Genomic DNA, 22,076 nt, shown 5'->3' on the forward strand with positions numbered 1-22,076 from the left:
GAGGAAAGACCTTGAATGGCTAGAATGTCTGTCACTGGAATGCTGCAGCCCCAACCTCAAGTTGATGGTGTGAGGAACAGGGGCCTTCTGGGGAGTGACTGAGGGTAGAGGTATCAGTAAGTGAGATCAGTAGATTGTAAGAGAGCCCTGGAGCTTCTTGGTCACTTCCACTGTGTGGGACACGGGGGGGGGGGGGGCAGGAACCGTTTATATACCATGAATGAGCTTCTCACCCATCACAGAATCCGACAGCACCCTGATCTGACCTCCTACAAATCCACCAGAAATAAATTCCTGTTTATAAGCCACTCAGCCTATTCGTGATTTGTTACAGCAGCTCTCTGTGACTACTCTGGATGCTTGGCAGGATTTCAAGGCCCTAAGAATGGCCAGCCTACAGCACAAAGGACCTTGAACTCCAAATGACTGAAACGCAAGTCACCCCACTACCACACACACATAAACAAGAAATAAAGTTTTCTGTGGCAAACTACTGAGATGAGTCTCCTGCAGAGACAAGCCCAGAGAGTGGAAGGGACGGGACACGCCTAATGTCTGACTGAACACCTGGCAGCCAGAATGTGACTGATTAATCTTGCTGGATACAGAAGAGCCTAAGGTAGCGGCACACAGCTTGGTGTCTGGGGAGGGCATTTCCAGAAAGGGGAAGGAGATTCCCCAAATGACCCTGGCACTACCCAACAGACTGGGAACCAGGGATAATAAAAGCACAAGGGAGGCCCACTAGCACAGAAACAAAGGGGGCTCTCTGCTTCCTGCACACCATAATGTCTCTGTTCTGTCCTGCCCAACCCACCATGATGGAATGAAGCCATGAGACAAAGTAAACCTTTACTCCATTGGGTGTTTGTTCAAGTTTCTCATCACAGAAATGAATGGATAAACTAACACACAGGAGAAGCAGTATTTTCTAAATGCTGCCCCCGAATGGGGGAATCCCCACCACACACCACAGTCCTGGACAACACCAACTCCCAAAAAAACTTTATTTATGGTTTCAAGTGGTAAAATGTCATTGGTCTCTGTGGGGCACCTAGCAGGAAAGAGGGAGGCTGGGGTGGGGCTTGGGGTGGGCCCACCCATTACAAAAATCAGAGGCTTTTATAAAAATGCTATAAATTGGTATCAAAAGAAAACCCAAGGGAGGCTGAAGGAGGAGGCAAGGAGGGTGAAGGAAAGAGCGAGGGAAGGACCAAAACCTCCCACCACTGGGTAAGGGAACCGGGCTGGGAAGGAAAGTGTGGGAGAAGTTGGGACGGCGATACAAAGTGCATAAATGTGCTTCCCAGACACTCCTCAGAAGTGGAGGGGGGAGGAGGCTGCAGTCTGAGCCTCAGTGGGGCTCCGCTGTCTCCTCACTTGGGAACCCCACAGGAATGAGACTGCCAGATGGGAAGGCCCTGCAGTTGGGAGGGAGAGAGGACAAAGGTCAGAGAAGACACAAAGCTCCTGCTTCCTCTGCCCTGTGGCCATCCTGATTCTCCCTGCTAGGACCTCAAGTTAGAAGCTCTAAACTGCACAGGCTAGCTGACCACACAGGGGTCAACTGCAGCACCTGGAGGACTGTCCCAGCACACAGGACACAGGCTGGGCCGGTGGAAGTCCCTCCCCCTCCTGAGTCCCAGGAGAAACAGCAGCCTCATGAGAGGAGGTCTCACCTGCCTCCTTCCGGCCTCTCGCAGAAAGAGGAGAGCTAAGCACTAGAGGAGGCCTGGAGGACGCAGATGGAAGACGGACAGGCAACCTCCACACCAGGCCCTACTTTCTCCTCAGCCCAGGAGCGCATCCTTACCTTCGCCCGGATCAGATCTTTTTCTTCTTTAGCTTCAGGGCTTGTAGCCAGTTGGGTGATGATCCTTCTGACCTGGAAGGAAGAGTGCAAAGGTCACAAAAGCAAAGTTTAAAGAAACTGAACAAGGTGAGAACATCCACCCTCCCACAGGAGAGGCAACCTGGAGTTTAGCTGCAGACATGGAACCCCCTACCTAACGTGAAACAGCCTCGGTTTTCCACTTTTGTAAAGTGGGTCTCCTCTTCTGAGGGTCATACCTGAAGCTCAGGAAGTACCTAGAACTCACTTACCCTGAGGATTTTTCTGGCTTCGGGGGTAATGCGAGGGGCTTCCCTAGCCCTGGGACCTTGCAGGACTTAGAACGCTGGACAGAAGACTCCTTCTGGCTTGATTTGCTCTCTGTCACCTCTCCCTCCTCAGCTGAGCGGTTCCGGGAGCGCAGCTTGGCCTGAGAGACAAAGATGGAAGATGGACAGGCAGAAGAGTCAGAAGGCCAAGAGGGTGCAGTCCCACGAACCAGGCCTGAACCCCTCCTATAGATAGAAAGCCAAAGATCTGGGCCTCAGGTGATCGTCACACCCCAAACACATCGGAAAGGTTAAATGAACAACATTCAGTAAGTAGGCTGAACAGAGTGTGGCGACTCCCCACACTGATTTTGGTTGTCTGTCCCCACCCCAGAGCCAACTTCTGTGCCTACCTCAAGGCTAAGAAAACCTGCTTACAAGAAACCCTGCCCGAGCCACCTCCCATTCCCAGCCTCTATCAGGAAATCATTAACTCCTTGTCCTGACAGCCCAGCCCATGGCTGTACAAACTCTTTGCACCTCTACTTCTCACTTCACCAGAGCTACTCGTGGGCACAGACTAGGCCCAACCCCTACCCACCACCCCAGAAGCTCGGAGACAAAAGAGCACCTGTTCTTTCTTTCATTAAACTCAGCACACTGCAGAGCTAAGCAAGGAACAAGGAGACCTTCTGGATCACTCCTTAGCAAAATTAAGAGAAGAGATGGGAGAAGGGGCTGGGAAAGGAGGAAGGGAAGGAAGGGTGGATGAATAGATGGATGAATGGAAATGCTGGGTACCAGGTAGGCAGGCCAGATGGCTGGGGTGTGTGCTGAATGATCACATTACCTTCAAGGCTGATGGGCTCAGGCCAGGGAAGAGGTTGACTTTCAGCCCTTTGGTGCCCAAGGACTTCCGCGTCCTGCGGCTCTGAGGCTCCTCCACTACCTCCTCATCTGACGATGGCACCCGGGAAGCCCTGGGCTCTGCCAATGTCAGAGGAAGGTTATCACACTGAGCAACATACCAGCCACTGCCCTTGTTCACCCTGTCAGACACTGACACAGACTCCATTCCGTTCACACACTGATCGTACCTGTTGAGTCTTGGAACAGCCGAGTATCCGAGTCTGCTGTCTCTGACAGGCCCAGGGTACCCCCAGGCCGGATGGCTGGGGCCCGGTGGCCCCGCTTACGCCCTAGGTTGGCACGACTCCGATACATGGCACTATCAAGGATCTCAGTGTCCTGCTCAAAACAACAGCAACACTGTGGCTATTGCCCCACAGTCCTGCTTCACCCCAGAAGACCACCTCAGCATCACCCCCAGGCGCTGATGGCTGCTACAGTTCTTGCTGCCATGAGACACCGCAGCCTGTATCTGTCTCCTGTGACTGCCCCGAAAAACTCTGACAATGGGGTCTGACGCCATCACCCACATATCCCGACCCCTCCAACAGCCCATTCACCACCACAAGTTCACCCTCACTGACCTCTATGAAGGAGAAGTCCTCACTGGGGCAGCTGGGCAGAGGTCCTCGGGGAGGCCGCCGGGGGGCCGGGGCTGAGCCCTGCTCGGCTTGCCTAGCCTCCGAAGTGAGACTCCAGGTGCCATCCACCTCTTCCACCTGGCTGGCTTCACCATCAGGCTGAGGCCTCAAGAAAGGCAAAGGGTCTCTGCTAGAATCCTGGGGCTCCGCTTGGTCGGCACCTGCAGTGTCTCCCTCTTCCTCTGACAGAACCCTGAGGCCCAAAGCTGCTGATTCCCTCTGAGTAGATGCCACAGGGCTGCCGGCTGCCATTATCCCCTCCAGAAGGCTCTGGGAGCCAGAAGGTGGAGAGCACGCCAGGTACCTGCTGGGGCTGCAAAACCATCAGGACAGAAGTCATTCACCCACCCATGAGACTCTCCCCTGAAGCAGAGAGGGCACAAGAAAGGGCTGAGCCCACCTGGTTGCCTGGACGGTCCCAGGGCAGGCTTTATCACATGCTATAATCTGGGCATCCTTGATCAAGATCTGTGTGCCGGCACATTTGAGCGTGCGCACTGAAGCCAAAGAGCAACCTCAGCCACCATTCCGTCTGTGTGTGCCTGTCTGTCTGACTTTTGAGAGTCAGCTTCCTTTCTGTGGGTCCCACAGACCAGACTCGGCCAACTAAGCTCCCACAGTAAGCACTTCTACCTGCCCTGCCCCCCTTTCCTTTGGAAAGGTTCTCACTGGCCTGGAACTTTCACTGGGTAGGCTAAACAGGCAGGCCAGGGAGGCCCAGAGACCTTCCTGTCTTCCTTCCCAGCCCTGCGATACAGGCATGCACACCACCACATCCAGCCTTTCTATATTGGGTTCCAGGGCCCAAACTCGGGTCTGCATGCACTTCCTGCCTGAGCTAACTAGCCCAGAAGGAGCTATCTGGACAACGACACCTAAACAAAAACTTTCTCTGAGTCTCATACCTACCTTACACATGCAGACTGAAGGTAATTTTACGGTAATTCTGGTTTACCTGCACCTTGTGACCTGCACTGAGGCCAGATCTGGCTTTCTGTGTGATCTCATGCTGTGCTCAAAACGTTTCAGCTTTTATGGGGCTGGAGAGGTGACTAAGATTACCGGCTGCTCTTCCAGAGAACCCAGGTTCAATTCCCAGCATCCACATGACAGCTCACACCCATTTGTAATTCTAGTTCCAGAAGACCCAACACCCTCTTCTGCCTCCCAAAGACAACGCACGCACATGGTACCCAGCTGTACATGCAAGCGAACTATCCACACACATTAAATTAAAAATATGTAACTCTAAAGGAAATGTTTTTTAAAAGTTTCAAATTTGGGGATTTTGGCTTTTTGAGTTAGAAATGGTACCTGTGCCTCAGCCGTTGCATGGGTCCCTTTGCCCGTAAATACCCTGTGCTCCTCTACAGAGGCACGAGGGAGGGAAAACTAAAAACCTACAACTATCAGCAAGAGCTCTTGGGACATCCCAGAATTAACTCTTATTACTGCTGCCCTAAGTTCCTATGGTTCAAGCGGTGCTCAGGAGCCAGTGCCTGCATGGCCACACTTCCTGGGATAAGGCAAGGACTAGCCCATCTGTGCCCTCCCCATGTTCACACAAGCTTTCAGGCCTGGGAGCCATGGGCTCCAACCTACACCAGCCCTACCCTGCAGCTCCAACCACCTTCAATCCTGTGTGTCTGTCTCCCCTGCCTGTCTGGGAGCTCAAGGGAAAGCCAGGCTCTTTTTCATCTTTGTGGCCCCAGCATCTCTGGCCCGGAGGTGAGACCACACACAAACATTCACTGAATGACAGGCAGGGTTACCTTGGATGTCAGCATAGCAAGGTCCCCCCTCAGAGCAAGGCACAAGTACCAGGGGGGCACTGGCCACACCATGACCAGTTGCCACTCCCTAAAACATGCTCACTCATCACACACCTAGCGTAGGGTGGCGTGTGCCAGCACCCTCCACACCTACACACAGCACAGAGCCACACCCTAACACGTACGGGGTAGGAAGGGCTAGCAGGCAGTGCCTGGAAGCCAGGCTGCTGTGAAGCCAGTGACACTGTAGAAGGTAAAGAAGCAGGCAGGTGAGTCAGTCCTGAGCAGGAAGATGAGACAGGGACAGGGAGAAATGTGTCAGTCTGTCCTTCCACGAGCTGCTGACAGATGGAAATTAAAGCAGCATGGGAGGGAGAGAGGGAGGAAGGAGGTGGCAGAGGTAGGTACAGCAAGACTAAAGAGCAGGCCTGGACAGGAGCCAAAGCCAGCTCAGAGTCAGGGAGGTAGCAGCCAGACGGCAGCAACGGTGCCCCGCCCAGCCTGGACAACCAGGCAGCTGAGGGCATGTGAACTGACTGAGAAGGGAGAGAGAGGCCTACTATCAGCCCTACTGTCAGACTTACTGAAGGCAGTAAGCCCCTCTACTGACTCCACTTGAGGGGTGGCGTGGAGCACGGAACCCTGGGGAGTGCACACCCACCCCAGGGCCTCTGCCTTCCGCATCTGAGTGCCCTGGGCTTCCACAACCTAAGGGCTTCCTGGCAGGACAGGAACCTGGGTCCTGAGCCTGCTAGGCCTACAGAGACACAGACTCTGACCTGCACCCATGCCAGCCTTGGCCCCAAAGTCTCATGCCCAGTTCAAGCCTCTCCTTCATCACCTGTTCAAAGGGAGTCCTAACAGTCCCAGAACTTCATTGATTTATAATACGGTTGATACTTGACAGACCCAAATTGTTAGGATGGTCCTCACCGTTCCAAACAGCAGTTCCTGGCCTGAGAGGATGCCTCCCCTAAGCCCTCCACATGCACCCAAACTGCCACTGCTACCCTCCACCAGCGCTTCTGATGCAAATACCAGGGACAGATCTGAATCGTGTCCTGCTATTTAAGGCTCAAAGACCTAGAATGCAGGAGCACCAGACTCAGAGCTGGGACGATGCATCTCAAAGGACAAAGTTGGCACTGATGCCAGAGAGACCCATGGGGGCACTCAGAAAGAATGAGACAGTTACGGCCCTCAGGAACAGAAAGGAATCCACAGCCACACGCAGTGAACTTGTAAACCATACTCCCGCTCTGGGCCTCGACATCCCAGAAGTGAGGTAGCTGGACTCAATGACACTTTGAATCGCATAGCCTACAACGATTTCAGACTGGCTGGGAAGGTTTTCTACTGTGGGGTCCAAAGGACAGGAGCAAGGAATGGCCAAGAGACCGGAAACTGATGATCCTGTGCCAGCTCTAGCAGACTCGCTGTCACCAAGACAAGAGGGCCCTCCATCCTGAGAAACACCACCGACCTCCATGAGTTTGTCATAGTTATTCCTGACAGGAGTCCAACCAACAATGTATTTGTTCAGTGTGAGGACAGCAACAAAAATGTCCCCAGGGGGCCTCCCTTCATGGACATTCCACATCCACACTTGCAAACCCGTACTTTTTTAAAGCAATTACCACAGGAGGGGCAAGTCTGCATGTGTTACCCTTCTTCATGAAAACCCAAGAGACCCTGGAGTAAATTCTCAACTTACATATGAGGACATGGGTCCTGAGGAGGTAAGGCCAAAGACATTCTGAGGAGAAAAGGCTACTGCTTCAGGTCACTTGCCTGAGGTCACAGAGGTGGGTAGAGAATCAGGACTAGCAAGAATATAGGCCCCAAGCCAACATGCTCCGACCCATTCTCAAGGACCTCCTGATACAAAGAAAATCTCCAAACTTTTCTTGAAAGATAAGTATTACACACCAGCTCAACAGACATTAGTCAGGTGAGTCTGGAAAACTTTGCTCAACTCCAAGTCCTAGATATGCTGTTAAGAAACCAAGTCCCATACAAGGCCACAGTACATAGCTCTACTCCAACACAGGACTGGCTTTCTTTAGGGCATGTATCAGGGAACGTGCCTTCCACACAGGCCCTCTCAAACACTGATCTCCTTCCAGCTGTGGAAGAAAGGTATTTTCTGCCATACACAATGAGGCTCAGCTGCCTGCATTTGGGCTAAACTCTAGCTCAGGTGACAACACCTGTTGGACCGTGGTAGTGTGTCCTGGAGAGCATGGATGCTTTGGGGTTTGGAGACCCAAGAAGCCTCACCACCAAAGCCATCCTCATGCTGCCACTGTCCTGTCAGTCTGCAAGGAGCCTCCTCCCTCACCCTAGACAACCGAAGAGAATGGTACTCTCACTCCTCAAGAACCAGCCCCATGAGTAGAGAGCAGAGCCCTGCTCCTCAGGCCACACCTGGAAGCCGCTGACAGAAGGAAGTTAGAGGGTAGAGTGTTGCCTCTACGGCCTCGAGCAGGTCATACCATCACTCAACCTGACAAAAGGAGGGCATCAAAATCCCTCTCTCATTGCAGGGGGCAGCGGTGAAGGGCCATGAAGTAAAATGCCCAGCTGAACGCTCAGGCACATAGGGCTGAATCCCAGGAAGGAAAGTGAGAGCAGGCACATAGAGAACCTGTGCTCCCTTGTGCCAAGACTGTTGCTGCTGGAACCCTGAGCCTCCCAGGTGAACTGGGAGACCGGCAGCTCAGAGCCCGACTTGTCCAGGTTCACAGGAACACTGCCGCCCCAACATTCAGATCTGCACAATCACACCCCTACAGACTGCATGCAACCTCAACCATTCGCTGACCTCAGCCAAGTCACCTGAGAACACCCTTCCTCGGTTCACTTCCTAACCCTGCGTCTGCTCTCTCCTTCCTCCACCTCCATGCCAAATGTCTCTCTGGTTCCCCACTAGAAGCCTCCCTAGTCCTTTCCTGGTCCCTCCCACTCTCCTCCCACTGCCTTCTGCCCTTCCACTTAGAACAGCCCCCACCCCAACACCTCCCTCTCCCTCCCCTCCCACAAGCCTAGGAGGAAGCGCCCACTCAGGAACTGAGAAAGAGAAGAAAACCAAACCTCAATGGATGAAATGTTCGTGACTAAGAGACTTGATGCCTTTTTCACGCCCTTTCCACAAAGTATGGAATCACCTGAGCTGGCTTCAGAACATCCGTGAGACACAGTGGTTGGTTCTTACCAGCCTGCACCCAGGAAAAGTTCTCCTTCCCCAGGCTGCATGCCTAAACCCCAGCACTCGGGAAGCAGAAGCAAGCTGATCTCTCTGAACTGGATCAGCCTGAAGTACATGGGGAGTTCAAGGTCAGCCAGGGCTACTTAAAGAGACCCAGCCTCAGAAAAGCAAAAACAACGACATGAAAAAGGAAGAAAGGAAGGAGAGTTTGCTTTCATTGACTTGGGGGTGGCATCAAGGTCACAGGGCCAGGATTTGGTTCTCAGCAACTTGAGATTCTCAAGCCCTGCTCTTCTGGGCTCTGAGACAGAGGCAGTTAGATGGATGAGCTCCCAAGCCCGTGGTCACCACCCACTGTAATGTGGGCTGTGGTGACTGGGTAAAGAGAGCGCACGGCTGCCCCTTCTACCTCCTGGGAGCCCACTGGGCATCAGAGCTTGAGGTCTGCAGAACTCAGCACAAACTGGACTAGGAAGGCAGCTCACCTGGTAAAGTGTTTTCCTTGCCAGCCCGAACACTTGAGTGCACTCCCCAGATCCACACACAGACACAGCGGTGTGTGCTAGTAACCCCAGCACTGGGGAGGCAGAAGCGGGGTGATCCCCTGGGGCTCACTGGCCTGCCCACCTAGCCTACTTGGCAAGTTTCAGAGCAGTGAGAGAACCTGTCCCCAAAGGCGCAGAGTGACAGGCATGATGGCAGAGGTACAGACGTTTGCATGGATGTGTCCCACGCACACGTGCGCTTGTACATGCATTCGCAACTCACCAGAAACCAAAGATGTGGCAGAGTCCACTTCCCATAGATGGCCATAACTCATTCACAGATAAAGCCCAAAACATGAGCGGCAAAATTTCACATTCATGCTCCGAAAAAGAACTTGTCTAAGTTGTGTGTTTCAAAGTTCAACACGAAATATTAAACGTGGAATTGAACACTCACAGCCCTAACACTAGAGTCCACAGCAAAAGCTGGTTTTCCTTCCTCCTCAGAGAAACTCCCCTCATTTGTTTTCCCTCAGGTTTTCCTTCATTTAAAGCAAAATCATGAATCCCCTCGAAGCCCCAAGATGGAGTACCTTACCTGGCTCCCACACAAGGCGCTTCTCCTGTGTCCATCCCAGTGTCTTCAGAGTGAGTCTCGGAGGAAGGTGATGAGCTGTGCTCACCCCGTGTCTCTGGCCCGCTTGTCTCGCCCACCCCCAGCTCCCTGACTTCCAAGGCGTCCTCAGTCTCCAAACCAGGGGACAGACTGCCACTCCTCTTAGGATCTAGCTCTAGGCCAGAGCCCACTCTCCCCACCCCACACTCCCTAACATCGCTTGGAGCCCCACAGAGCCTCAGGTTCTGGAGTCCCAAGTCCTGGGCCCAGTCCATCTGCCCAACCCCACATCCCTGAGAACCTCCCGACTCTAGGTCGCAGGGCACCTCCAAATTCCTCAGACCTAGATTGTCACCCCAGTCTACCTGACCCACCCCAAGTTCCCTGGGATCTCCAGGGCTGCAGCCTGCCTCCAGGGCCATGTTTCTCAATCCAAGATCAGGTGTCCAATCTGCCTGTCCAACTCCACGTTCTCTGGACTTAAGGAACTCTCCAGCCTCCACACCTGACCAGTCGGGCTGCCCCACACCACTCTCCCTGGCCTGGCTGTGTCCTCCTCTTTCCCCCTGCCCTGGCAAGTCTCTGCTTCTTGCCTCCACGTCACAAGTCCAGTCCTTCTCCCCAACTCCCACCCCCCTGGGCTCCTCAGAACCTCCAGTTCCCAAACGACTGGCCAGGTCTCCATTGTTCAAGCCCAGGCTGTCTGACCAGCCCACCTGTCCCACAACATTCTCTCTAGCCTCACTGGAGCCTCCAGAACTCACACAGCTAGACACTTCCAAGTTCCTGAGACCTAGCTGGTCAGTCCAGTCCACAGCCCCAGCCTTTGTCTCTCCAGGAGGCACGAAGTGGCCACCTCCCATCTTCCCGGAAGGGCTGAGGCAGCCAATACCCAATCTGTCGTTGCCAATGATGCTAAACTGATAGCCACTCTCTGTGCCCTCCATGCAAAGGTCCCTGCTCCAGTCTTGCCGCCCTGGACTAAACGCTGCCCCTGGCTGGGCTGTAACACCGAGGCTGAACTCGCCAGCCCAGCCTCGCTGCCCTGTCTTGTCTTCCAAGTCGTTGGTAGGGCTCTGACCTCCTGCCTGCGCTACCCCCTGCAGCCCTGTGCTCTGGCTAGAGTCACCATCTTGCCAGTCACCCTGGTCTTTCTGCCTAATGGCTCCGTCTTGCGGCCTAGGTGTGCTAGGGCTCAGCAGGCCCCCAGATTCTCCTTCTTCCAGCTGGCCCACGTCCCTGCTGGCCTCATAAAACCTGTCTTCACCACTTGGAGTCTTCTTCTCAAACTCCTCATCCTGCTGCTGAGCTTCCTCAGGACTGAAGCCAGAGCTCAGGGTTCGTGGCCCGAATCCTCTCTCCTGAGAGCTGAGGGCCCTTGAGCCACAACCGCTGTAATCCTGTAGCCATGCACTCTTGCTGAACTCCTGGTCCTGCTGGGCTATGGCCCGGCTGCTGTGGATGTCGAGAACAGAATCTCGCTTCTCAAACTCACGGTCCTGCTCCTCAGCATCCTGGCTGCTATAGCCAGAGAGGTCCTTCCTCCCCAGTTCTTGACCCTTCTCATCCGCATCTGGGCTGGTGCTCAGAGATGTTCTCTTCCCAAACTCCCAGTCCTGAAGGTTTGCATCTCGGGTGCTGAAAGAACCCAAGGAATCTTGCTTCCCAAACTCCTGGTCCTGGAGCTCTTTGTCACGGCTGGAGTAAGTGCCCTGGGAATCTCTCTTTCCAAATTCCCATTCCTGTGCATCCACCTCCAGGCCCTGGGTGCCAAGCTGGGCTGGCTCTCCCACTGCCCACTCGTGGACAGGCCCTTCACTCTCACCTTGGTTGCTGCTGACTCCTGTCGTCTCTGGGCCCAGGCTGCACCTGCTGACCCATTCCCTGTTGCTCCCCTCCCCAGACCCTCGCCCACACTCGCTGCTCCAGTCTTTTTTCCCAAGACCTGGGTCTCCACCAGGGCTCCTGCCTCCAAGGCTGTAGCTCTGAGCAGCATCTTGAGACCAGCTCGAAGGACCAAAACTGCTGGGATGTGTATCTGCTGCAACCCCAAATTCACTCTGCAGGTCTTTCTGGGACCAGCCAAGGAGCCCCTGGGACAAAGAAGAAAAGAGAGAGAGAGAGAGAGAGAGAGAGAGAGAGAGAGAGAAAGGAGAGGAGAGAAGAGGAGAGGGGTAGGGAGGGAGAAAGGGAAGAAAGAATGCTTAGAGTTAACTGAGGTGGGATCATTCCAAATTGAGAATGACGGCTACCTACCTACCTACGGCCTCAGAGACCCACTTTGGCAGAAGAATGCTGCCAGCTGTGTGACCTTGAGCAAATCACTCAACTACTCTGGGCCTAAGGAGCCTCATTCTTAAACAGGCGATTCCTACTACATGGGACCTTTGTGAGAGGATCAATCAGGAGCCGTGTAAACAGCCTGGCACACATGGCCACTCAGCTGAACCGTCCTGTGGTCGTGTTTACAGCCCTTGGGCAACACCTGGCTGGCTGCCAGGAGAAATCCTGCCTGAAGGAGAGGCCTAAATACGGGCCTGTTAGGAGGGGGCACACCGAATATGAAGGGTAACTGGCTTGCAACTTACCTTGCAAACCAAGGTACCCAGAGCTCTTCCAGCCCCCACGAGCACCAGGCCCATCCTTCCCTCTGCACAGCCTTCCCCAGGAAGACTCCACCCTCAGCCAGCCCAGGAAAGTCAGGGCACGAGGCTCCCTGCACCCGCACCCAACTTTTCCTGACTCACCCCAGAGCCAGAGGGCGGGCGGGCTTGGGGCTCAGGGCTTCGGAGCCTTCCAGCCTCGTCCCGCAGTGCCGCGTTGGCCAGTAGCCGTTCCAGGACAGACGTACTGGCTTCCCTCTCCCCAGGCCAGGCCATGCCCCCCCCCCTCTCCCCCAGTGACCACCCTGAGGCTGCTGGGTGAGCCAGGTACCGGGACAGGGCAGGGCTGCTCCCCCAGCCAGGACCTGTCTGACGGCTCTGGCTCCTGCCTGTCCCGGCCTTGCTCTCCTGCTCCCGAAGCAGCTGCAGTTCTGGCGGCCCCGCCCAGAAGCCAATTGAGTCACCCACATCCTGGGACAGACACACCTACTGCAGGAGTCAGTGTAGGGTTAACCCCTTCCTGCTCCTCCCTCCTCCTCCAAACTCCAGAGGGCCTCCGTTGGCTCCTCCTTGCCTCCAGCTCCACCCCAACCAATCCAGTCCAGGACGAAAAATAGTCTCAAAAGCTACCTGGATCCCAGCCCTTAAATCCAGAGGCAGTCTGCTCAGAGAAAGGGCACAGAGCCGACAACTGGCTGGTCCTGGCTTGCGCCCAGCTACCAACTGGCTGGGTAACTCTACACAAAACACTTCCTCTGGGCTTCAGCTGCTGGTCTACAAAACAGATCCTGAACTCAACGGTATTTCCAGTTGTAAAAGCCAATACTTCCACAGCATTTATGAGCCCAACACTATACTCAGAACTTTGACGCATCCTAACTCATCTCAGAGTGACAGCCTTTCACAGTCATTACCAATTTACAGGCACAGAAACTGAGGCAGAGGGTAGAAGAGGATCCAATTCAAGGTTACACCTGGGCAAAGAATTAGCAGCCACAGCTGAGCCCAGGTGGCGTACCTACGCTGGTGGTGAACCCAGGCCCTCCAAGCCTGAACAACTTTCCCATTCCCAGGACTATCAGGTTGACTGCTCAGCATGTGTGCACAACCCAAGAGGCACTTTCTCTGTTTCATTAGCTGGGGAGATGGCTACATAAGGCAAGTGCTTACAGCACAACTTTAAATCTCCGGTACCCAAAAGAGCTTGGCCCTGTGTAATTCCCCCAGGATGGAGAAGCAGAGGCAGGAGGATCCCTAGAGCGCATTAGCCTAGGTAAATGGGTGAACTGAAAGTACAGTGAGACCCTGTCTTAAAAAACAAGGTAGACAGAGATGCCTCAGGTTGATATGCCTGTGTGTGTGTATCACACACTTTAAAAGAGTGCACAGCATTCCAGTGCTGGTGTCAGGACTAGAACTCAAGCAGCTAAACCTGAAGCACCACCCTAATCACCCCTGCTAGCAACTGCAGAGATAGGAGATGTGGGTGCATGGCTCCTTGCACTGTGTGGTGTCCATGTTAAAAAATGAAGCCCACCCAAACCCTACCCCTGATGCCTTGTCCACCTTACCTCAGAGCAGGTGCTCGGTGACTGTCCATCCTTTAGCTCAGGTCCAGCTGCCCGCCTCGCACTGCCTGAGTTGGGTGGTGGTGATGCCAAGAGATCGTCCAGCCAGCAAGAACTGCTTTCAGGTCCTGTCAGCTCAGGGGACACCCTGCAGGGCTCCTGAGCCTCCGTCCTGGGCTGGGTGGCGTCTGCCCAGCCTAGGGTCACCACCTCTTCCTCAACAGGCAACGCCTGCCCAGGATCAGGTACATCCACGAAGAGGATGCAGGGCTGGTCTGAGGGGGTCGGCTGCTGCTGTCCCAGAACTGGCTCTAGCACAGGCAGGGCTGCCTCCTCGGTGGCCAGAGCAATAGGGGACTCCTGCCCCACCAGCGGCTCCTGGTCCTCATAGTTCTCCTCCGCCTGAAGTAAGGGTGTCCCAGCTGGGCCCTCAACTGTCGAGGGAAGACCAGCTGGGGCCTGAGGCTCACTGGTTCCATCATCTCCCTGGGTTAGGGAGATGCCTGGATCATTTCCCTGAACCTCAGAAATAGGCCTTCCTGGACTCTCTGGAGCTGATGGGGTTCCTGGTCCCAGCTGGGACACCCCTTCTTCCCTGCAGGCTACAGCCCAATTGGCAGCTTCAGCTGCCTCTGCAGCTTCACTGGCTTCTGTAATGGGAGATGGAGGTGGGGAATCCAGCCGCCACACACCCAGACCCGAGGGCCTCGTGGGGAAGGTCCACTCAAACGACTGTGACAAGCTCCAGTTAGACTCTGTCCCACTCCCAAAGGGGCGATCTAGGGTTGGCTGGCTCCCCTGATCTTGGGGCAGAGCAGCCAATGAGCCTCCCAGCTTCTCTTGGTCCTGGCTGGGTGGCCGGAGCACCCCTTCTGAGAATCGACGCTGGGCCAGGCTGCTGGGACGGGGCTCCACGGGACCCTTGGCTGCGGCCTCCCCTGCACTCGGTAATGTTCGCATGAGGTCTGGCAGCGCAGCTCCCTCAATCGGGGCCTGAGGCAAGAGAGCCGGGGGCTGCTCCGAGCTGCGCTGCCCTGACACTGTCTGCACAGGAGAGCTGCTGGGTCTGAGGGTCTCTGGAGCTGCATCCGCAGGCAGCTCTGAGCTGGGGGAGTGGTGGGGATGTTCACGGGGACACGCTGCACTGGGGGATGCTGGAACCACGGGGAGGCAGACCGGAACCTCAGAAGCTGTGGGACTCTGGGTCTCTGAAAACTGAGAAGGCTGGGGAGACTCAGAGGCTGGCACAGAGACCTTAGCAGGGAGAGCTGGGCTAGTAGAGCCTCCATGCTCTGACGTGGGGTTTGGACTTGAGGTGACCCAGGTCTCGGAAGCCTGCAAGAGAAAGGCCAACAGTTGTCACTGAGTTGTCGCACACAGGGAAAGGCGCCGGAGGTGAATTCAGGCCAGGCTCCTCCACCAGGTCACCGCCCCAGAAGAGGTACCCAGCTTTATTCACTTGACATCATTCTCACCATTTCAGTGGCTCAAACCCAAACGCAAGGCCCACGTAAGGGTCTCCTCCAAGAGGCTACAGTTTGGGGGCAAACAACACATACTTCATACATGGAAGAAGAAAGGGGGAAATCTGACCATCTAGATACACATGAATAAAAGAAAAAAGGCTTGCCCCAGAGGTCTACAAGTTCATTCCAAGCCTAGAAGCATCACGAGCGGAGGAATGGGGTTTCATCCTCTGCTCTGGGCACCCACAGGGCTCAGTACTACCAAAGGAAGCACAAAGACTGTGGATTCAAACAAAGAAGGGTGGAAGTCACAAAAGGCACACGGCTTCTAGCAACCCCAGCACTGCCTCCTGTAAGCAGAGTGTCTCATTTCCACAGGGTCTCTCGGGGCCTGGGGTCCCACCAGTACTGCGATGAGGTGGCCAATGTCCACCTCAGAGTTAGATAAGGATTAAATAAGATTTGTACATATGGGCCCGGGGAATTAAAACAAAAACAAAAATAAACAAACAAACAAACAAATAAATAAATAAAATGCAGCTGTGGTTACAGGGAGAAGAGATTACATCAGGGAAAGGAAGGAGGCAGAGGCGGCACCAGGCCCCTGGTTCTCTTGCACTATCCCAAGAATTAAGTAAATCCAGCCATACTGACACTTGCCCTGACTTCTACCCTATCACTTGAGGTCATGACCCCTAGCCACTGTCTCCAATGTTCTGTCATCATCTGGGTGAGGGAAAAAAATTCTACTTCTTCTCCAGCCACCCTCACCCCCATTCTTCCCTGTAATAATCTAGTTTCCAAACTTGTGCCTTTAAACTGTATCATTAATGCCCCACCCCTTGTCAGGCTCTGAAAGCATTCCTTGAACACAGCAGCCCCTGGACCACTGAAAGCCTCCGAGCATCACTCTTCCAGTGATGTCGAGAGCAGAGTCAGCTCTCCAGCATCCTTTGACTCATGCCCTGCATTCTCCTGAGGCCACACAGTTAGCCCCAGTCCCTCCATCACCCCTGCCTCCAGTCTAAACTTCGCATCCACCACCAGCCCAGCCTGTTTCCCATTTGTCCCGTTCATCTTTTCATGCTCCCAGCTCTCTCATGCTTCAACTCCCTTTGGGAAGCAAGGGTCAGCAACCCTACTTCCTTCTCACAGTTCCATCCCCTCCTAGCTCTCAATTCTCTTTACCACCGTCAACAGTTGCCTTTTACACAACACAACCCTCAACGCCCTCACTCTGTCCACACTGTTTTAAGCTGCTTCAGCATAGCTCTCGGCCAGCTCTATAACCTGTGCAGCTGGACATGGTGGAAGGAAAACACACAGCAGCGATAGCTGGTCTCCCTTCAGATGCATGATGGATCTACAACTGTCTCCAAAGTGCTCACCAAGCTGCTGCACACACATGCACACACGCACACGCACACACGCACACACCATTCCACGCACCCCACAGACAACACATTTACAAGTCTCCCCTCAAACCTCCAACACCTCCTTCCCATCCTCTGGAAGTAGATGGCCTTGCTTCCTGTTCCCTGAGAACAGAAGAGAAGCCAACGTTCCGCACCTTTTCCTACCCGCCACCAGAAGGAAGCCTGGGGGCTCGGCTCCCGGTCCATGACCAGGCACTGTCCTTGCTCGAGGCTAAGGCCAGCCCGTCGTCTCTCCTGCATCACTGATTTTCCCTTCCTACTGGATCACTCCCACAGCACACCAACTGTTCTACTTTCTTCCATCTTAACAGAAAACAAGAGAGAGAAACAGAAAAAGAGATCATGTGGCCCCCATCTCTCTCTAGCTGCCATCTGTTTTCTTGAGAGTATTGGTTACTTTCAAGATACACAGCTCCTGCTGCCCCACCTCTCATTCACCCTAATCAGGCCTTCTCCACATCTTGTACCTATTTGTCAAGGTCACTGAAGACCTCCCTGTAGCTAAATCCAATTGACCTAACACGAGGAGGCAACCCAGCCTAGGTATTGGCACCTGCTGGCACACTCCTGCAGTCCTTGGCCAGGGTCTGGAGCTGCTCTCCCATCTTCACCATGGTGCTTTGGGCCTCTTCCCTCTGGTATACCACCTACTCCCTTGTGACCTGAGTCGGCCTCAGCCACCGTCTCTGTGTTGACAACTCCCCAAGACTTCTCTTCCAACACACTCACTTCTCCTAAATGTCACACTCCATCCAACCATCCAACTGACATTTCCACTCGGATGTCTAAAGAGCATCACAAACTCAGAGGCAAACTCCTCCTGTCTCCCAGCTACACCGTGCCTTTGAACATCCCCCTCTGAGTAAGTGGGAACCTCATCCTTCCAGTTGCTAAGGCCAGGTGCCTTCAGGGTATTCTTCTATTCTCCTGTCTCCCTTCTTCCTCAGAAGAGTCTCTGAATGTCCCCTCTTTATCCACCACCTACAGATTCAGCTGTTATCACCTGGATCACCTGTGTCACCTGGACACAGCTAACAGTTGCTTAATCCCCGCTGCTAGTCCTACCTTCCTCCTGCAACCCTTTCTTCACCTAGGAAGCATGATGTCCCCTTACAACTCAGCCATCAGACACCACTTCTATAACTTCAAACTGCTCAATGGCATCTTCTCCTTGCTCAAGCCCATGTCCTTAGAGGCCTCCACACCTTGGTCCTCACTACCCCCTAGTTCTCCTCCCACGGCACCCCCAGACCAAGTGGCGTCTTAGCCTCTGCACACACCGAGTCTTCTGCCAAGAATGCAGATCCTTGGGTATCACACCACTCGAGCCTGACCTATGTACTGATGACTCCCCACTCCCCTCCCCCAGCACATGACATCCCCAGGTCTCCCAGCATGCAGCGCCTGCCTATATGCCAGTTTACAGGCTGTCTACCTTAGCCACCTTTGGAAGTGAGGTCCTTACAGCATACACATACCCAGACTCACGCGTCCCTTCCGGGGCACCAGGGAGAGCTTCTAGCTGACAACAGCTCCCCAGCAAGGGTTAATTTTCACATTGCTCAGAAAATGAGGCTTCCTCAGAGAGAGGAGAAAATGAACAGGAAGCTCAGACGTTCCCCTCTTTCTGAGGCCAGAAGCAGCAGTGTAGTGAGGGAGGATTCTGCAGTCAGAAACTCCAGGTCCGGCCACAGGCCAAGTGAGTTACATAGCCTGAGCTCTGGTGTTCTCAAAAGGGGCTGACAAAGCCTACTAGCTGGAGTTACCGAAAGGATCAAACTGGCTAATATTCCTAGGACATGGCCAGCAGCACACAGTAGGAGCTTGGTCAGGGCTAGGAATATCTTAAGCACTGCTCCTTAATCATCATGATCAACCAGACTTAGCCACCTTGAAGACCAGGACACGGGTCTGGGAGTTCAAAAAGGGGATCTAAGTCTTGGAAGCCAGTCCCTGGCAAGCCCATGGGCCACAGTTTTCCATCTAGACCCTGAGAGCTTACAAGGTGAAATACTTTACCACAGCTGTGCTCACAACACAATGACAACTCACATCGGCAGGTGAGTCAGAGCTAGCCAGCTTCGCCAGGTCCCCGTTTATGGCCAGGCTGGAACTGAGGCTCCTGAGAAGAAGAGAGACAAAGGGGGAGATGAAAAATATTGACATCAAGTCAGACAGGCACAGAGGCACAGGTCTTTAATCCCAGCACTCAGGGAGGCAGAGACAGTTGGATTTCTGTGTATTTGAGCCGGGTCTACACCAGGAGAACCAGGGCTCTAGAAAAACCTTGTCTCAAAATAGGAAAGGGAGGGGGGCCCACAGGCACTTTTACCCCCCGGAAGCACTAGAGATAAGGAAGCTAGGTGGTGCCCCCAGGTCAAATGCCCAGGACGTAACCAGCACTCCGTCCCTGTACACACAGGGTCAAATTCCCCCTCTTGTATAAACAGCTTCCGGTGTGTTCAGATCCCTCAGAGGTTCCCAAGAAGACAATGTCTTCCTCTCCGAGTCCCTGAGCGGTTAAAGTTCTTCTCTGGCCAAAATGTAGCTGGTCCCAGCAGCCCTGCTGATTTTTTTTTTTTGAAGGATTTGGGGGGTTGGAGGTAATTTTCCAAGACTGACTGACCCCTTCATGGATGGATGGAAAAACCCAGGCTAGAAGGCAACATAGCCTCCCAGTAAGTAGCCCTGGTCCTGGGTATGCAAAGGTTAATTTCTCCACAAAACCACCAGGTGTTTTCAGGTGAGAAAAGGGCAGGCTGGGGGACAGGGTAGGGCAGGGTAGGGCAGGGTGGGGCAGGGCAGGGCAGGGCAGGGCCTTCAGCTTCAGGCTCAGCCAAGACCACAACAGGCCAGTCCTCCAAAGTGGGAGAGAGAAGGCGACTACTGGGCCTAATTATGCAAGGTTCAGGCTGTTGTTCTTGCTCTGAAGCTTCGGGTGGCCAAATCCCTCCAGGCCCTGTGTCCACAATCCCAAGGAGCAGCTCCCAGCCAGCCTTCCCTTACAAGCAGGCCAGCTATGGGGTAAGAAGTGCATCTGGGAACGTGTCTCCAAATAGAAGAAATCTCTATGCAGAATTATCAGAAGCTCAACACACTCCTCACAGGCTGACACTGTGCTCTACAGATTCCAACACACCCCTCTGTCCCTGGGGAACTTCCCCCCACCTCCCCCTCCACTGCCATGGTGCTCTGCCACATGAGACCTACCTACCTATGCAGTTAAGAGCATAGGTTTCATCAGAGACTGAAGCACCAACCAAAAAACATGCATGGGCTGGAGCTAGGACCCCTACACACATGTAACTGATGGGCAGCTTGGTCATCATGTGGGTTCCCGTGCAGCTGGAGTAGGGGCTGTCTCTGACTCTGTTGCCTGCTTTTGGATTCCTTTCCCCTAGCTGGGCTGCCTTGTCTGACTCAGTGGAGGAAGATGCACCTAGTCCTGATGTGCCTGGCTGGGTTGGTGGCGGGGAGCTCCCTTCTCTGAGGAGAAGGGGAGGGGAGAAAGGGGGAAGAAGGTGGGAGCAGGAAGAGAGAAGAGAGGGGGCTACAATCAGGATGTAAAGTGAAAAAATAAATAATGACAGGAATGAAAAAAGATCGTAGGTTTTAGAATCATATACATCTGCTTTCAAACCGAGACTCGGTAGGAAGTCACCTTAGAGCTTTGATTTTCCAGTCTCTAAAATGGACCTAGCAGACCCTTCTTTCAAAGAGCATGGATATGGGGTCAATGCACTACTAGTCTCCTGACCTCTAGACTCTGGAGCATAACATTGGTCAGCTCTGTACAGAGAACTATAGTGGGCTGGGGATGTAGCCAGTGATAAAGCACTGGCCTACCATGCTCAGGGCCCAGGGTTCAGTCCCCAGCACTGAACACACGCAAAAACACATAGCAATAACACCACCTTTAGCTACAGAGACCCTCTGGGACTAAACCCAGGTTTTCCTATATTCACACAATGAACCTAACAGTAAAGGTGAGAGCCCATACTAGAGCCCGCTTGCTCCATAGCCCCTTCAAGACTTCAAGGAAATACACAAGCTCTTAGGCCTTACCTCTCCTCCAGGGTCTTGCTACGTTCTTCTTGGCATTCTGCTGGAGACTCTGCTGTCCCCTCCTGAGACCATCCTTTGGCAGGGGTCTTATCACTCTCCTCCCTGGGGCCAGGGGCACCATAGGTCCTGGGGCCGTATCGAGAGCTTCCATCATGGTTAAAAGAGAGGCGGGAGCCCCAGAGGCGATCAGGGCTAGCAGGGATCTCCTTCCGAGGTTGCTCCATCTTGGCCAGAATCTCTTCTACTGTGTTGGCTGAAAACCGCTCAGAGGAGGGACGAAAGGGGGCAGGGGCCTTCCGCACACCGCCAGGGGCAGCACATCGGGCTGGGGGTGTCAAGGGGGGCGGGTCCTCTTTCTCAGCAGCCTCTTGGCTAACTTCTCCTGCAGCAGGTGCCTCAGCTGTAGGCCTGGGTGTAAATGGGAGGGGGCGCTTGCTAGCACCGTACGGCTGAGGTCCTGCCAGCATGTTCATCTTCCGGGCAGAAGGCAGCTCAGCCAGGGGACCCCGAGGAGGCCGAGGCCCAACAGGCACCAAAAGGCTGGGCTTGGCAGGTAGAGCTGGCTTGCTGGGCAAGGCTCGGGGCTTGGGCTTGACGGGGGGCTTGGCCCGAGGGTCACCTATCAAAAGGAATAATTCATTAGGAACTGTCAGAAGAACCATGAAACATAAATTCTTAAGACTCCGGCTGCACCAAATTTCCCACCCTCCAACTTCGGAACCCATCCTTGTAGGTGAAGTCGGTGCTGCCTGTTCCATGGAGCCTTCCTTGACTTTTCACGTCCCGTTATATAGCCTCCCTTCTCCAAACTCATAGAATGTCTACCAGCTCCCTTCTTAAAAGCTGAAGTTATTTATGGCTGCTTTGGCACCTTATATCCCTAGCATCCTATTTTACACCCAGCATACGTTCCTATCAAACGATTGAATGAGCAAATGAGCATTTCCATCTGCCTGGCCTCACCAAGCAGCCAACCTGGGCACCCTACCTCTTTATACAGCTCTATGTACCCCAGTTCCATAGCAAGCTTCTCATCCTAGCCAAGCCCCTGTCTCTCTGTTGCCCCTCCTCTGGCACAGGCCACCTCCTCTGTCATTCAGTTCATGATCAGGAATACAAACTTATTACTGACCTGTGTCAAATAGAAGTAAATCTGCCACAGGAAGGAAGGAAGGAAGGAAGGAAGGAAGGAAGGAAGGAAGGAAGG

At 54.0% G+C, this 22,076-nt stretch overlaps 1 protein-coding gene across 3 annotated transcripts in view; it reads right to left on the bottom strand.

Annotated features, from left to right (window-relative positions):
• Nucleotides 1-988: 988 nt before the first annotated feature.
• Tnks1bp1 (tankyrase 1 binding protein 1) overlaps nucleotides 989-22,076 on the bottom strand; it is a 24,559-nt gene continuing 3,471 nt past the window's right edge. For all 3 annotated transcript variants that reach the window (XM_055600977.1, XM_055600978.1, XM_055600979.1), the window contains exons 3-12: nucleotides 20,870-21,488; nucleotides 18,857-18,926; nucleotides 13,906-15,237; nucleotides 9,714-11,824; nucleotides 3,594-3,963; nucleotides 3,198-3,348; nucleotides 2,951-3,087; nucleotides 2,104-2,261; nucleotides 1,814-1,885; nucleotides 989-1,421 (exon numbers count right to left, since the gene is read on the bottom strand). In XM_055600977.1, coding sequence (XP_055456952.1) covers nucleotides 1,825-1,885; nucleotides 2,104-2,261; nucleotides 2,951-3,087; nucleotides 3,198-3,348; nucleotides 3,594-3,963; nucleotides 9,714-11,824; nucleotides 13,906-15,237; nucleotides 18,857-18,926; nucleotides 20,870-21,488 — 5,009 coding nt within the window. In that variant the 3' untranslated portion in view covers nucleotides 989-1,421; nucleotides 1,814-1,824. The remainder of the gene's footprint in view (nucleotides 1,422-1,813; nucleotides 1,886-2,103; nucleotides 2,262-2,950; nucleotides 3,088-3,197; nucleotides 3,349-3,593; nucleotides 3,964-9,713; nucleotides 11,825-13,905; nucleotides 15,238-18,856; nucleotides 18,927-20,869; nucleotides 21,489-22,076) is intronic.

This window comes from Psammomys obesus, unplaced genomic scaffold (genome assembly GCF_907164565.1).
Source record: "Psammomys obesus unplaced genomic scaffold, mPsaObe1.curated_primary_1811, whole genome shotgun sequence".
In the NCBI taxonomy this organism is placed as follows: Eukaryota; Metazoa; Chordata; class Mammalia; order Rodentia; family Muridae; genus Psammomys; species Psammomys obesus.